Below are 17,651 nucleotides of genomic sequence, written 5' to 3' on the forward strand. Positions count from 1 at the left end.
GTGTTCATCTCTTACATTTAACAATGATGTGTTATACCTGAAGACTATACACAGTAAAACATGGTGTACATAGTGTATCATTGAATAGCATTGCAGGCTAAACTATCCTCTATTGGCCTACATTTTAATTGTACATCTTTATCTAATGTATATATACAGTATTTCTGATTCTGATACAAGGAGTGGTTTGACTTCGTTGTTCAATTTTGTGTCTTACAGTTTTTGCATCCAGAATGTCCCTCTTGATAAATTGCACTTTTTTTCAGCAGCATGCTGAGAAACAATAACAAACTGATAAGGTATTATTCATCATATTTTCATTAATCCATCTGTTTGAATATGAATTTTAATGTCTTTATGATGAACATCTTTCTAAATATAAATTCTTTTTTATCCATGTTGTAAACTCTTGCATTATATGCTCCTGCAGTGTCCCTGAATTCCCACAGGGGCCATTAAAGTTTCATTTTACCTTATCTCGTGTAAAAGGTAAACAGACTAATGAAGCAGGCTGGGATCACAGCTGAGCAGTGATACAGTGTAGGAGACATGCCACAGGAGCACATCAAACCCAGCATGGGGAAATCAGCTCTCTCTCTCTGGGGAGAGGGTACTGGCTTCTGCAAGTCTGTGGCTACAGGTGCAACAGAGGCGAATATTTACAAGGCCTTGTTTTCACTGCAGATGAACTATGCTCCCGCACACTAATAATTTGTTTGCAACAAAGACAGTAAATCTGTATAACCGTTTTCTATTTAAGATTCAAGCTACAACGCCATAATGAGAATTCATCAAATCGTCTTTTTTTATAACAAGAAAACTTGTAAATAAAGTGTATACTATTTAGATAGACCCAAGACTAATCATCCGTCAAGCAAGCTAATATGGGCAGTTTTCAAATACACCACTATTTGACTAAACAACATTCATTTTATGTTATGTTGATGTTAAATTCATTATGTGTTTCACTGTGAAACACTGTGCTGTGCAAGTGTTTCGTCAAGTTACAGTACGCCCACAACAATTCAGGTGGCTAAACAGTTAGCTCCAGCATCCCAGAGCCTCCACCCTCAAGGCCAGCTTTCACTACCCACCATACCCATATCTTTATATTACCTGCCCAGGCTACATACTGTACATGTGAGCGCCAGGTAATGATAACGCTGATACTGCCTTCCATGTCACATGGCCCTTAATGACCACAACCATGCAGTACATGAAGACAAATGGGCACTGAAAGCTAGATTGTCAACAGCGTTATCAAGTGGGCGCCTTCATTTAACAATGCTTCATCAAGTTAGGCTCACGACACCCTGGGGTACAGTGCGCTCCTGTGTCCAGGAACAAACACCCTCCATGCCATGTTCTTACTAAGCATCCTAAACCACACGAGGAAGGAGAGAAGAGAAAAAACTAAAAAAAAAAAAAAAAAAGATGAGACATCAGAAACATAACAGGGAGGGCAAAGTTAGGACCTGATTGGGCCAGAGGTGACCTCCACTGAGTAAGGTGTATGCTCTACCTCCTGCCAACAAGAAGAAAGAGAGAAAAAAGGAAATGACTGACAAGTGGGCAGCCATCATGTAACAATCTGATCGACCTACAAAGGACAAAGGGAGACACAGAAAGGCAGTTATTTAATAACTGCCTTTCTGTGTCTCCCTTTGTAATAATAAATAATTTAATAACTGCTTAAAAATAGTTTATTGACACATTTGAATAGTTTATAGAACAACATGTTTGATTAAATTATATTTAGCACCATTACAGTTGTGGAACAGACTGTCTGTCCTGAAGGCTGTGCGCTGCTCCTGTGTGGTAAAGCCTTCTGGCAGCTGTTGAGAGCTGTACACCCACAACACTTTGTTCTGTCAGTACTGTTAAGGATCAATAGTAACAAGCTGTTCAGGAGAAGTGCTGTCACTGATAATATTAGTCCAGGGCTCAGTGTTCCATCCATTTTCTAACAACACAAGCATGGCAGATTTGGTATTTGAAATAAATTAGATTGTCTTTCTCTTATCAAGGCAATGTTATAGATTATTGTTTTTTTAGAAACAAATTTGTCAAAAAGAAAGAAAAAAAACCACTCTAAAATACTCTTAAAGACGCTCTGGTGCTGCCATAAACCCTGAAGACGGTGCTGAACTTTCCAAAGATCACTTGTCACAGTGCTTCAGGATCCTTCCCTGAGGTGAGCCGTGGGTGACAGCTGCTGCCTCTCCACTGGCTCAGGTAAATGCCAGAAGCCCCACTTGGATACACAGGCTTGCTGAAACACAAACACGCACACACACATACGCACACTGCAGCGTCCTCTTGAAAAAGCCTAAAAGGAACCAACGCAGGGTTAAGTCTTCGCTGTCACCACAGAGAATCGAGACAAATGACACAGAATTAAGCTTGCACACACACACAAAGACACCGGATGACACAAATCTAAAAACAAAGTCATTCACCAACAGACCAATTAAAGAAGTGGTGGTTGTGTTCCTTCCTGGAAAATGGATCAAGCAAAAAAAGCAATTGTGAAAAAAAATGGCATAAAGCAGCATTATTACACCATAAAAGATTCAAATTCTTTGTTTTGTTTTTGTTTGTCAGTTCATCTGTTTGCATGTCTGAACGTGAAGTATCATTATTATTGACACATACATACACCTTCACAGTTCTTGATCTTTTTTTAGAAGGGTTTGCAGCACAGCAGAGTGACCCTGTTGAGTCAGTGTTGATTAGAAACAAAATATTGATTTTGTGCATTGATTCTCTCTCATTTGCTTTCATTAGTTTGCAACAGATCTGTGCTCCAATTAAGATGACACATATTGAATCCCATGTGAATAACTCCTTAACAGTAATCTCCTCTGCTTAAGGGTCTTCTTAAGTATCTCTTAGAGATCCATTCTTGGTTCAACTGAAAATCCTCGTTTCTTACTGAGCTGTACTACTAACAAGGGCCACCAGGGGTCTGTAGAGTTAAAGGGATATGTTCCATGTTTCAAAACCAGAACCCAAATAAAGAAGGCTGATTTTTTTTTTTATTTGCACCTCCTGTTTTCCCATGACTGCTCTTTTCTTTGTGAGAGGAAGTATAAATCTGGCTTAGGCCATGTCACTAAATTTCTATTGTGCCATCCTATTGTCAACATGCACACACATACACATACACACATACTGTACATGCTAAAAGCAGCACCAGCAGGCTCTGAAACAGCAGCATTAGTTACACTGTCACAATGCAAAACGCAGCCAGAGGAAACTAAGAGACAATCAATTCAGAACAAAAAATAAATAAATTAACATTATATTACTAATACATTTCCTAATGCAGAAAATAAGAAGGTATACATGCAGGCATAACCCAGTTTAGCAACTGTAAAGGTCACAGGACAGCCCATCACCCACCTGTCGTGTTTTAAATTTCCTGAACATGTTTTCCAGAAGCTGTAAATGTTTGTAATGAGTAGTCGTTGGCATGTAGAGAGTCTTCAACTGGAGGCTCAGGGACCGTCATTCTACTTTAACATGTGACAGCCACTTAAACACGTATGCATGTAAGCAGACCAATTTAGCAGTGTTGTAAATACCTTTTTGGCATTATGGGTCACCGTGTACCTTGAACTATTACTCTGTTTGGTGTGTTTTCTTTCTTAAAATCACACTTTTACATGTAGTGTATTCCTGCTGCATCCTGAAATGTTGGTATGCTGTCAGTGTTGCAGACATCACTCACAACACGACTTGCTCCATGAAAAACTCTATTTTACTCATCCGTTTTTTTGTTTTAATTGACTATTTTACTAACTATTTGTTCTTCTGTATTTTCCAGTAAGGCGGAAGCAGCAGCTATTGAGACAGAGCTACTGAAGGAGTACAGGTTTGGACAGCAGCAGCTGATTGAGATCTGGGGTCAAGCATGTGCACTTGCAATCACAAAGGTCAGCATATCTTTCATTTTTGTCTGTCTTTGGGTTGATTTTTCTTTGCTGTCTTGGCTTGCATAATTCACTAGAATTATGGTGCAAAACACAGTCCAAGCCTTTTTTCTCTCTTGTTTTTGATTCATTTATATTCCTCCACCATTTATGTCCATTAACAGATATTATTGCAATAAACAAAAGCTGGGACAAATGACATCATCCCAATATGATTTTTTTCGCACTTACATATTTATTGTGAAATGGATTCTAGCTTGAACATCCTGTTATGCTTTCAAAGCCCAGTTCTTTATACCATTAAACCAGTAGCACTAAAAAATAAACAGTAATTGTAATGCACTGGGTATGTTTGTGTTTAGTCTGTATAGAAGTGCTGTAAAACTAGCAGCCTTTTTTTATTTTGCACACAGTTTTTTAAAATGAATAGACAATTTGATGGTACACTTTTCCTTATTGTTAAGTAAAGGGTGCAAGCAGTTTCTAACCCACAATTAAGGAACAAATGAGGAGCAACTTGGAATTGTCATATTTTTTTTATAATCTTACCACTATGATTTCATGCCAACTTGTTTCTTATGATGAACCAGAGGCCTGTGGAATTGGATCTCCAAACAGGGTCTCGAGTCTAGTTTTTAACTGCCATGTTCTGTTGCTCATATTGGTTTTAGTATCAAAAGGGGTTTCAGTCTGCTCTCATTAATTACCCCTATTTAGGGAAAAAAAAGATAAGATAAGATAAGAGATGGGGGAAAAGATCTACACTCAATTTAATTTATGAATTGATCTAGTGATCATAGGCTGGGTGAAAGTGGTTAACTCAAATAAATAAATAACTCTAAGCTATCTCCAATGTTTCAGTTATACTGTATATCAAGCTTTTATTCAACAACTTATATTTATGTACCATAAAGTGGTTGATGTTTTTTTAAAGATATTTAATTAATTTAATAGATTGTTCCTAATTCAATATAATCAGCCATTTCTCAGTTACCACAACTGTTCTTTATAAAACCACAATTTCAATCTCAATTTCAAAAAGTAGGCCTGCTCCAAGCCCCTACTTTGCAGATCCTGTTAGTAGCCTGGCCTTTTGTTTTACTCAAAGCTCAAGGTCACTTAGTTTATTCCTAAAAAAAAAAAAAACACCCTCTATTCAGTTATATGTAACCTCAGTAATCACTGTAAACCTCCTCTTGTGACCGCTGGACTGTACAAGAGGTTGTAAAGTCACAGCTGCTGCAACTTTTAGCGTCCTCATTTGCATTTTCTTCCACACAAAATGTCAGCTGTTAATTTTGAAGAACTTTCTGTGACATTTACTCCCAAACATTTGAGCCACTCACCTCGGACAGAACACCTAAGATTACTGGTCCAAAGTGATCCACAGCCAAAGGCTCAAAACCACAACTCTTCTTCTCCATGCGCTGGACTGTGTCAAGCTGTGTGTGTGTGCGCTTGTGTGTGTGTGTGTGTGTGTGTGTGTGTGTGTGTGCGTGCGTGTGTGTGTGTGTGTGTGTGTGTGTGTGTGAGAGGGCTGCTGGAAACACATGTGATTTCCTTTGACCTGACCACTAGTTTGGTTGAATGCCACGTTGAGGAAACCTCAACAGGCTCTCTTCAACGGGCTGTAATGAATAAGAGTCTGGACTAAAAAGACACATAAAACTTTGTGTTGAAGGAGAGATGAGGAGACAAAGACAATGATGGCAAAAGACAGAAGTGAAAACATATATTAGTGTTTTGGAAAAAGTAACCTAACACATCTAGAAAAGTTAGAGCAACTTGACAATCTCCAATTTAACAAAGCAATGAAGAGAAAAACAATGACAAATTAAAGATGAACATATGAAGAAAGACACAAAAAGAAAAAAACACTTTTTGACAATGCGAACAAAAAAAAAACAAGACCACCCTAAAATGAATACTGACCTGAACATAACTTTATAGCAAAACTATTCAGGTTTTTTTCATCATTATGCTTTTTTCTTTTACTGTATTATTACATAGCTTTTGGGCAGATGAAACAATGTCCGAACATGTAAAAATATGATCTCTTTTTTATGCAATATAGTATGTTTGTTAGCAAAAAGTTTAGTTTTATTAATACAAAAAATCTGCTGCTGTATGTAACATAATTCATTCTTTTCGCTCTGATTTTGGTCTTCATCTCTGGTTTTCTTACCGATATAATACACAACCTAAATTCACCTGCATAAACTGAGTGTATCATTATGCTAAACAGGTAATGGAGAGTGAGATTTGAAACTGAAATCAGCTGCCTCACGTGTTTTAAAAAACAAAAAGTTGTGCTGAAAGGTTACTGTAGTACCAGAGAGATGCATTGTCAATTATATCCAAATTTCCATTATTAGTTCCAAATGGCAGGTACACAAATGAGGCTACTCACTTTTTAAGCATTTATAAGTCAGACATTTCCCTTGGGAACGGTTTGAGACATTACCAGAGCCAAAAGGATGTTGAACATATATTTGCAGTGTGTTCAACTTAAGCTAAATGATGACGCTTCTGTGTCTGTGAATGTGTGAAAAAGTGATTGTTTGCTGATGCATTTGTACAAACTTTATAAAGTGACAACAAGCCATTGTTGTGTATATGGACCCCAACAATTACTGCACTTATGTGTGTTTGGGTGTTTAGTTTGAACAATTAGTCTCTGATTTCTTTAACAGTTCTTGTTAATAACAGTTTATGTGCTGGTGATGCAACCTTCTGTTCTTTAACCTATTTAAGCTATTACATTCTTTCGGGATGAGAAAAAAACAGCAAAGAGGGTGAGATGGAAAACTGGGAAGAGGTGAAAGTGGCAGCACCAGTAACGACAAGAGACTTTCTTTTTTCTCCCCTCAGAGTGTGTGATTAAACCCACCACATCCACTTCCCCTCTATTATCATCATGCATCACTGGCCCCATGCCTAGCTCTCCACCAGCCGCCCCCAAACAGCATTGCCTTTCTAGACAAACACGGACAGGACACTGTGGATGGCTGCTGCCCACAGCCGCCAGCAGCACCCCACTGCTAACATGACATCACTGCTATTTAGGGAAAATTACAGTAGAAGGAGATGCAGACAGACTTTATTTCACTGCTAGTCTACTGCTTTTGGCTTCCAAGTGTACCACACAAACAAGCATGTGTTCGAACTCACATGGACACTCACACACACCTCTGTTTGCCAGATAGATTATAGGTTTTCTGTAAGTAATCCTTCCAACAGCAGCAGCAACAGCCTCCAGGTCCAGACTATTTGCGTGTTTCTGTATCAGTCTGAGGCTTTTCAACACCTGAGCGGAGACAGGAGACGTTTTTGTTACCCCACAGCAATAAATTAGTCTGCAGTTTACACGAGCCCCGGACCTCAGTTTGGTCTCCTAGTGCAAACATAAAAGGCACCGTTTTTCTGTTCTATGTGAGAGTATTTGTGTTTTTAGGAGCCTGATGATGTTTTTTCAGTCTGTGCGTGTGTTTCAGGTTGATTGGAGGTGAAAGAACATGTGCCTTTAAGATTTGTCTCATAGAGGTATTCCCTTGGAGACATCATTATAATCAAGATGGTGTGTGTGGGAGACTGCGTCTGGGTGTGTACTGGACTATGAGGGGGATGCTGGCAGTTACACTTTACTTGTTATTTATTTTATTTTTTTCTCGGATTGCATTTCACATCCCTTTCTGAAGCTCACTTCCGAGAAACATTGCAAAATAGCAAAATATTTTGTCATTGCCAACATGTATGATTTTTATTTTCGAGAGTCTGTATGAAAAGCTTTAGAGTTGACGTAACATGTCCACAGCAAAGTTATAAAATGTCAAAAGTTGTGCAGAAGAACAGAGAAAAAGTAGCAGCTAGATCATAAACCTGTTGAACAGATGCACCAGATCATCTGTCTGCACTTGTAGAACCCTTCTTCACATCAAAACTATCATAAATATCTCAAACACTGGAAATGATTTGAACAAGTTTATAAGCCGAAAACTGAGTCATAACAATAATATAAGAAATAAATTGTGATGACATGTCTTTTATTTTTTTTAGCAAGGCTGTGTAAGCTGTTGGATTTTTATTAAAAACAAATGGGGTTTTTATTGAATACAAAATATTGTTCACACAATCACATCAAGTTATTTAACTCAATGAATGAAGTGAAGCTATCATCACTTTAAAAAAAAAAAAAAAATCACATCACTTTCATATGTTTTGGCCATTTCTTTTGTATTACGTTGAAAACCACAAAAGAAGATCACAATAGGAAGGTGTTTTTATTATAATGAACAAATCAGCTTTAAAACTCATTGTTTTTGAAAAGTGACTTTTGGAGTTAAAGAAACAGGCAAATAGAACACAAGCTACAAGCTACGGGGGTTTGTGAGAACAAAATATGCAAATCCACTGTGAACAACATGCTGGTAATAGAGTACACAACCAGCCGGGACCATATTTTTGTATTTGCAGCAAGTTTGCTATTAATGCATTTGTTTCAGCTTTTTGCAGCACATTGTTTTTCCATTTACAGCCTACTCCTGACTTTCTTGTTTGACATGCATTTTTTAATCTGCATTTTCCATTTCCTCTTTGCTTTTTGCCTTTAGTTATTTAGGGTTATATTTCAAGGGTCCTTATCGGAATAAATGACTTGTAAGAAGATATATTTAGCAGAGTGAAGTCAGAAAACAGTTTTGAAAAACAGCCTGACACAGTGTGAATTGATTTGACCTAAAGCTGCTTAGCGTCAACAGTGTGCGGCTCTAATGGTTTCTCCAGCTGCATGAAATGGCTCAAGCGCTGATGTCACTGAGCCTCTGGATGGTACTAAACATTTTTAAAAAGGTCATAATCAAATGTTATTTACTTTTAAATGTTGTGTATTCTGGGAAGCTTAGGACGGTGAAAGAGGGAGTAACAAAAAACAAAATGAACTGTGTTTAGTTCAGTTACATTCACACTAACAGCATGTTTATCGTAGAGCATTATTTAGATTCCTGCCAATGGCCGACATTGAAACAGTGAATACAACACAGACATTTTATTTATCACCTTGTTAAGTTTTATGACTGCCATGTTAGCAAATGGAGTCTATTTACACTTCCAGCAGACATTAGGATTCTGTTGGAGCTGTGTTTCTGTGCCTACATATAAGTACCGGTAGGTCAAACAATCACTCTGAACTGGGTATTGTCCGCAACCTCACAATTCGATTCTTGGGTCACAATTCAATATCAATTAATATAATTCAATATCAATTCAATTATGCATATGTATGACAGAAATACCCAGATAACTCATCACAGAACTTACTGATATTTGTAAATATTTGTTTGCAATGTTTGTATCAGTAAACAGAATAAAATATTTAAGTACAATATGACTTAAATCATTTAAAGCAAGTACTGCAATCATTTACAGCAAGATTGTAAATAAACATAACAGTAATGTAACGGCATAGAAACAAATATAGTGTGTAATGTGCACATTAGTGCCTGCCCTGAATTCACAGCATCAACAGGGCCCCTAGTGGAGAGGGGTGTCTTTTCAACGAGAAAGAGGATCTCCCTGAATCAATAATGAATTGGGAAAATAATAATTGCAATGCACTGAGGAATCAAATTTTTTAACCAGTTCTACTCCGATCTCCAAAACAAGGTTAGCAGCATTGTAAACTGTCACTCTATATTTTGCCTACTAGACTGTTGCATCTTTTCTAATCATTTTAGCGATACATGAGTGCCGAAAATAACTACCTGGTGATCAGAGTGTGTTTAACTTTCCGTAGGTTGATTGCATGTTTAATTTCACTATGCACATATAGACCTTAGTTCCTGTGAAGGACTTCCAGTATGTGTCGATTTTGATTTTGGTGTCTCCTGTGGACAAAGTGGTCGCTTACAACTGATCTTGTCATGTAGCTACATGCATAAGTAGTATCTTTCTGGTAAAAAATCCTATCCTGCTCATTTTCAACATTCAAGCACATCACTCAAGTGATTCTTTGGACTGTAAATGTTTGAAAATGTTGCTTCACAAAGTGTGCTCTTTATTGTCATGACTGCCACCTACCCAGTGTCAGCTGTTTCATGCATAAAGAAACAACAATAACAAAATAGAAATAATTGATTTTTATGTTGATCTTGTTTATCTATTTACGGACATTACTGTTAATTGCAGTCTATTTCAAAACCAGTTTAAGGCCCCTCACAGGAGAGCTTAAGTTTTCAGTTAAAGCCTTTGAGTGTAACCCATTTTTCCTTCAATCTGCACCCATGGTTGAGCTCACAAGTCGAGGGAGATGCTTTTTCTTTAATATCTAATTACCGTAATTAAAGTTATCATTTCCTTCGAGGGAGCAGATCAGCAACATACACATTATACGGCACATAAACATTTATGAACAAACATTTCCAAAGAGGGTTGCATTGCTAATCAACTAGGTAAGATGTGTCATTAACATCATGTTTACACAGCAGTACATGTACTAAGATCTTCTGTCTCATTAGATATAACACATATTAAACACTGTCCTCAACGTTCAGTCTCTGCCTCCTACCCTCTCTGTCCCTTCTTGCTCCTTTCTCCTCATAAAACTTTCCCTCTGTCTCATTGAGTGCCTGTGATGATTTCTCAGCTGAGCAGTTATGATGGAGATAAGGGCTGCTGTCTCCTCTCCTGGATTCATGACCGCAGTTAATGCACTTTGAGTCTTGTTATATCCAATTATCCCGTGTGCATGTGGGGGCCTATTCTCCACATTAACTTTCTCCTTTACTGAATGCATTAGTGTAAGTGGGAGTTCATTCAATGTGCCAGAGCAAAATGTTGTTTTTTAAGCTCTTCTCCAAACTTTGTTATGTGAAACATCAACTTGCTCTCTCTCAGATTTAGCACAAGAGTATTAAGTGGCATTACGTAAAGCTTTGTTTTACGGCCTGTAAATTATGGTGAAATTATTCTGTAATGATGGTGTACTTGAACAATAACATTACATAATTACTGGGACAAACTTAAACATTTATTGGTGAACCAAAGATGTCTAAGGGGTTGCATCTTGTAAAATTTTTAAAATTACAGCTTTGTGAAAATAATAATAGTGTATCATGATATGGATATGTGAAAACATTTTAAATGCCCATAAAGACTTTTTTTTCTCTAAAAATGTACAAGATTTAGTAATCCAACAATGAGAAAACACTACAGGAGGAGTAGCCATCCCATAAATGTAGCTGGAATTACATTTAAAGTCTAACTCCTTGTATACACCACTTGACTGTCTTACACTATAGACTATATATATTTCATGAAAACATATCAAAGAATGGACTCTATGTAGAAGTTACAAACTAGACTTGCTTTTGTATTATACCCTTGTATTGAGCTCTAATTTTCTGGGTAGTCTTTGTAAAATTTCTTCTTCCGTTCAACTTTTTCTTCTATGTCATACAACCACGCTTCTGACCTTTAGAATGATAAATGACCTTTGTGCTACAAAGTTACATTTCATAAACTGAACTAAAAAAAAGACCATCAGCTTAATACTTAATGTGGCATTAGAGGATTTTACTTTGACAAGTCATTGGAAAATGAAGGCAGACACCTCTGGGGCTTTCATTACAGATCATGACCAACGTACACATGCACACACGCACACACAGCAGTACTGTTAGGGTGTTGGAGATGGAAGATTAGCCACTCAAGCTGACAGTTCCACAGGCACATACCTGCCCTGTTAAGAAGGTGCAGGCCGATTTACAAGGTAATGTTGTGCCAGTTAACCAGGCTGATGCCAGCAGCTCTCTGCAGTGGGAGACGAGACGCGACGAGAAGTGTGTTACATATATGGAGGCATCTCAAGGCGAGGACACAGACATTTTTTCCACTGTTGCCAGGGTCTTTTCTGGTAGACAGCCGAGACAATGAGCTGGAGCCATTTCCATCCTCGTCTGGCATGCCTGGCATGCTGCTGGCAGACACTCTGAGTATTACAGAAAGGCAGAGGCACCGTTTACATATGTGACCTTCTCTAAATGAGACGGCCTGAGTCTAAGGGATTAAAACAAATACTAACGAACATCCATCTCTTTCTGCCGTTATTGTTCTTAATCAATAAGCCATTTTTTTCTCTTCTGTTTATCCCTGTGTCTTATGTTTTATATTGTTTAGTCATGTTTCTAACTTCCTGTACCTTTTAATCTGTGTTTCTCCCAGGCATACCCTCTCAGCTCTCTGGCAAAGAAGCAGCCAACAGTGCTGGTGATCTGTGGCCCAGATCAAAATGGCTCCATTGGCCTGGTCTGTGCCCGACACCTGCGCATGTTTGTAAGTAAATATCTAGTAAACAACTTCCAAGCAGAGTAAATCCCTTCAGTAAGGTTGAACAAAATTATGAAATATTACCCTCTATGAATTATAGTCTTATGTGTAACCAAAGAAAAAACCCTGCAAACTTGAACTTTACTTAGGACAGTGAATCCCCCAGGCTCTCTCCCCTTTACACAATTTCATTTCAGCTCCTGTAAATGGCTCAGAGTAGTTATCCCATTACTTTCCCTGCAAGGGCACTCAGACAGTCATGATATCATCGAATTGTTACTCTCGTTAAAGCTGTCTGCGTCTTTGATATGATGTCATGACCGTGATGACTGCCCCTGTAGGCCGCATACTGACTGACATCTCAAGACTAACTATTTTAGAGGCTGGATCCATCCTTTCCATCACATCACAGATCATGGCTTGAACTGACAGCCTTTCTCTTTTGAGTGCAAGGATCATTTTACCACTTAATTATGTGATCCTGCCTGTAGTCTATGACTTTATGTCAAGGGAAATATATGTGTTTTTGGGATCTTTGGTTTATAATGGCATTCATCAATATACTTTACCATATGTGTCTTGCATGGTAGAATTACAGAGAGTTGATAGTTCTGATTAAGGTTTTTCAAGGAGTTGAAGTCTTAATGCAAGGATTTAGTCCTAGTCAAAATGTTACACCGTTGTATAACTTACAGAGCAGAGAAAGAGAAACAGAGAAATAATAGTGGAGACATTGTTGCTGGCTTCAAGTCCAGGTGTAAATAAAAATATACATCAACATACATTACATTTACATCATGTTTCCTTCTTGTATAAAGAATATAGATTCTTGCATTTTCCCTTAAACAGCCACAAAAATGTAGGCTACATTATTTTCTTAAGGAAACTACATCTAAAAAAGCTAAATATTCTTTGGTTACTTATTTACTTGTTTTAAACTCTTTATTCTTGACGCACAGATGACCTGGCGGTCACGTCCCAGGTTCATGTCCAACCTGTGGCTCCTTTTCCACAAGTCCATCCCCCACTCTCTCTTGCTCGATTGATTTCCTACTCTACCCACATTTTCCAAAATACAAGCTAAAACACCACCGCGCCGGTTTGTCTTTTCAACTTCTGTACCTACCTGTATGCATGCTGTAAGTGCATGAACTGACCATCAAGGGCAAATGGTAGACAAAGCTGTCCTTTGCTTGAGCTGAGATTGTCTGCTTCCTGCATTCTTGTGTTAGCAGGCTAACGGTAGCAGACGTTGGTTAATTCATAGCTTCATGATGCCCATAAATTGACACAAAATGACTGTGATCTAAACACACTGATGTGACATCAAAATGAGCTGTGATTAGGCTATGATGTTATTCTTCTTTTCTATAGTCTTTGATTAAAACAGCTTTAGACGCAAGGCCGTACCATCCATGTAAACAGCATGTAAACACGGCCCGACAACAATACAACTGGCAGGACTCGGGCATCTCGCTCATTGTAGACACACATGACTCAGAGAGACATTGACAGAGGATATACTTCATTTATGCTGTATTTATGTGTAAAATTGTTCTTTTAATGCACATTTTATATCCACACTATAAACATCCACAACTTCCAGTAATCCATAATGAGTCCTGACTATCTATCTTTTTTGTTTCTAATGCTTTCAACATCTGCTCATTTTTTTCCCGTGAATCTGTCAGCGTTTGAGACACATTTACCTCCATCCTAAAATGTGCTATGTAAATTAAGTTTTATGATCAATATTTTCAAAGTGACTGCACTGAACATGTGGCCAATAGGGACAGTGCTTGTCTGGGTTTGCTCTAACGTCAGAAACTTGAGTACTTATTTTGGACTGTGAATCACTTTCCTGGTGTAAGAGTGTATGTGTTTCATGGTGAGATGTGATCCCTGTCAGCAGGAAGACATGCAAGCGTACACGTGAGACACACAGACAGCTTTGAGTCCCTGATGTGGAACTGTGAATGTGATTAGACAGAGCATAGACATAAAAGACCAAGCCAGCTTGCTCCTCGCATCACTCCAAGATGTCCGTGTTCACAGACACACATCATAAGTTGTGCAGGACTCTGTCATGCATCTCTGATTGTTTCCACGGTTAGGTAATGGTAAAAAGCACAATGCTTCATACCAGAGAACAGATATATTCCTTGATCATATTTAATGTTGGATGAGAATAAAATGCAGGTCATATGTGCATTAGTTCCAGTGTTTTGTTGGCTATGATGTTATCGTTGGCTCTCTACTTTGTGCTGTAAAGGAAATCACTGCATACAAAGTTCATATTTCTGAGCCACATTATAATTTACATTCATAAAATTCAAATATTCTTAAGAACTTTACAGTAAAGTAAAGTAAAAACATCTTTGTTTCCTGCAAATCTCACCCATTCATTTGAATGGACTGTGTAAAAAACTAAATTAGACAGGGCACCATCACTCTTTTGGGAAAATAAGTGAAACCCTCTAGAATTTGAACGCTGACTACATGGCCTTGCTTTCTTTCTTTGCTTATTTTTGCTCCAAGGCTCATTTCTGTTCATGCTCAGTGAAACTGACGGTCATCTGAGCTTTGAGTTTTCACACGGTGTGATGGTAGAACTGTTTATGAGATCAAGGGCATCCTGGGGTTAAACGCTTAACCCCCTGAGGGATACACAAACATACACACACACATATTGGATTGTATCCTTGCTCAGGTTTTTATCCTGTGGCCCGTGGAGTTCAGGACAGCAATGACGTCAGAGAATCAGTGTCTTTGACCAAATGATCGGTTCAGGATTCCCAGAAAGGAAGCAGTCTGTTTAACCCATTGACTGTGTATAAAGATGGATGATATGTCTCCATGTTCTCCAGTTGGACAACATTGAAGCCACTATACCCCTTCCACGGACACTGGTATTTTTACCTGGTGAGATCATTTGGAGTCAGAGTTACACAATAGATTATTTCACTGTTATCAATACCCTACTCTTGAGTTCAAAGAGTTAAACACATATTTGACATATTTTGACCTCTAAAATTACTAAGATCCCTCAGGTCAACAAAGACCACCATAACATATTCTTTTTTGGTATAAAGTGGCATCTACAGTTCTGGAAAGTTATACTGCAGTGTCTTTGTCAGTGTTCATTATCTTTTCTCTCATCATTCCTCTCCTACTCTGCAGAACCGGAGCACAAAGTGTTGCAAGAGCTGCATTTGTCAACAGCGCTATCAATAATATGTTATACCTTTTTATTGCAACAAATAACTACACTAGGCTCTTACAAAAAAGTAAACACTTCTGATCTAGCATTAGTTTGATATGATTAAAATAAAGTCAATGAGCAAAAGCATATTCATACTATTCATTTTTGCAGTGCTGTCATGATTCATATTTTTAAACAGTCTTTGTGGACAGAGAACCTCCCAGGCAATGCAAAGAACAGTTCTCATTTACAATATGTATACACACACACTGTATATTAATATTAATCCCAAGGTAAAGGTCGACTGTTATTATAAAAGCAATAAAGTTTGATACTCTGTTATGCAGGATTCACAAAAAAATATCCATTATATCTGGTGGCTGGGAACATACAGGTACAGGGGAAGTTTAGACCAACTGCTAACATTGGCTTTCTGGTATTGTCACATTGAAAATAGTTATTCTAGGCGGCTTTAATACTTAGCTTGTCTTTCATTTTAATTAAGCATGGTTGCGTTGTAAAAGAAATTAATACCACAAGCCATGAGGTCCAGCTCAGGTTGATGGAATAACTGTCCTGGTTTTACTTTATGCACCAATTATTGGACAAATTTAAAAACTAACCAGATTGCTGGATGAAAAGTCAGAAGATCACTGCAGTAATAACAAATCATCCTCAGGGTTAATATGAATGGACACAATATAATGTTAATCCATCCACAAGCTGATAATTAAAATCCTTAAAAAAACAACCTCATAGTTGTATAAGAGGAAACATGAAAGAATTACTATCGTCACATGAATGTGCATTGATGAGCCCTATACTCAATCATATTCATGTTCACTGGTATTGCAGGCTATAGTGTTGATGTTATGTAACATTTTTTTCATATTCTACCTTTCTACCCAAACACCATCTCCCTGATGTTGAACCCTAAGCCCCCAACTCTTTACTGCTGTTTTTCTCTTCTTCTCATCTCACACAGGAATATGAGCCCACCATCTACCACCCTCAACGCTCCTCTCAAAGTCTACACCAGGACTTTACAGTTCAGTGCGAGAAGATGGACATCCCATTCCTCTCCTATCTCCCCACAGAGGTTGGCAGCACTTTTACATACATTCACATTTTACAAGAGCTTCAGCAGTTGTGTTCCTTTGATACAAAATGTTCACCATTTTGGGAAATAAGGTTCTTTTTGTTTTTTTCTGAAGAATTTGATTTTTAAAAATCCATTCACTTTTTGTGACTCACAAAGGCAATAAGTGTGTTAGCATAGCTTAGCATAAAGACTGGAAACAGTGGGAAACTGCTAGCATTGTACAGTCAAAAGGTAAAAAAAAACCTCAGCTGCAAGCAAGAGTGGTGCCTTCGCTGCACCACTCTTGAGTCCACAGAATTAATAATCTGGAACACAAAACGGAAGCATAAAAAAATGACAATTTTCTATTTGGGGTTAGGCACCAGACTACGTCTTGTTCTGGATTGTATCATACAAAAACACATGACATTGAACCACATCAAATTATATAGTACTGTATCATATCTTATCCTTCCTTTCCTTACCGTTTATGTATCGGAGGTTATTGCATTACAACCGATTGTTCCATGTTGCAGCTTTTCCAAACTTTTCCAGCTTTAATGCTTGGTCAAACTTATTGACGCTTTAATGGAGAGACAAGGAAGTACAACCCTTTTTTCAGATAGCCCCCAGCAAGAGAGCAAGTAAGTAAATCTTTTAAAATGTAACTATTGCTATTAAATGAATAAAGTTAATAAATTACTTCTGACTTGGAAACCTTTGAATACAATGGGATTGGTTGATTTGCATTTCCTCAAATTGGAAAGGTGATCCGAGGTGGTGTCTGAGGTTGTTCACATGAATTTTTGTCTACAGGGAGTTAAACTCTGTTAATTGATGCTGAGATCTGTTTTGTTCAGGTGCAGCTCATAAACGATGCCTACAACCTAGTGATTGATGCCATGCTTGGCCCAGAAACAGAATGTGCCAACATTAAAGAGCCCTACTCTGGTATCCTGGTCACCCTTAAGCAAGTCAAGACCCCCATTGCTAGTGTGGATGTGCCCTCAGGTAAGTGTTCATAAAAACGTGTAGATATCAGGGTGGAGGCTCAAAAACACAACATGATAAATGGGCCTCCAGGCAGCTCCCTAGGAGCCTTGGCTCCCAA

General features: G+C 38.0%; 1 protein-coding gene across 1 annotated transcript in view; it reads left to right on the top strand.

Annotated features, from left to right (window-relative positions):
* Positions 1 to 17,651, top strand: part of yjefn3 (YjeF N-terminal domain containing 3) — a 42,180-nt gene that overhangs the window by 23,425 nt on the left and 1,104 nt on the right. Inside the window, exons 2-5 of the mRNA XM_079350280.1 lie at positions 3,830 to 3,938; positions 12,153 to 12,263; positions 16,445 to 16,558; positions 17,401 to 17,551. Of these exons, the coding sequence (XP_079206406.1) occupies positions 3,830 to 3,938; positions 12,153 to 12,263; positions 16,445 to 16,558; positions 17,401 to 17,551 (485 nt within the window). The remainder of the gene's footprint in view (positions 1 to 3,829; positions 3,939 to 12,152; positions 12,264 to 16,444; positions 16,559 to 17,400; positions 17,552 to 17,651) is intronic.

This window comes from Symphodus melops (genome assembly GCF_947650265.1).
Source record: "Symphodus melops genome assembly, chromosome: 8".
In the NCBI taxonomy this organism is placed as follows: domain Eukaryota; kingdom Metazoa; phylum Chordata; class Actinopteri; order Labriformes; family Labridae; genus Symphodus; species Symphodus melops.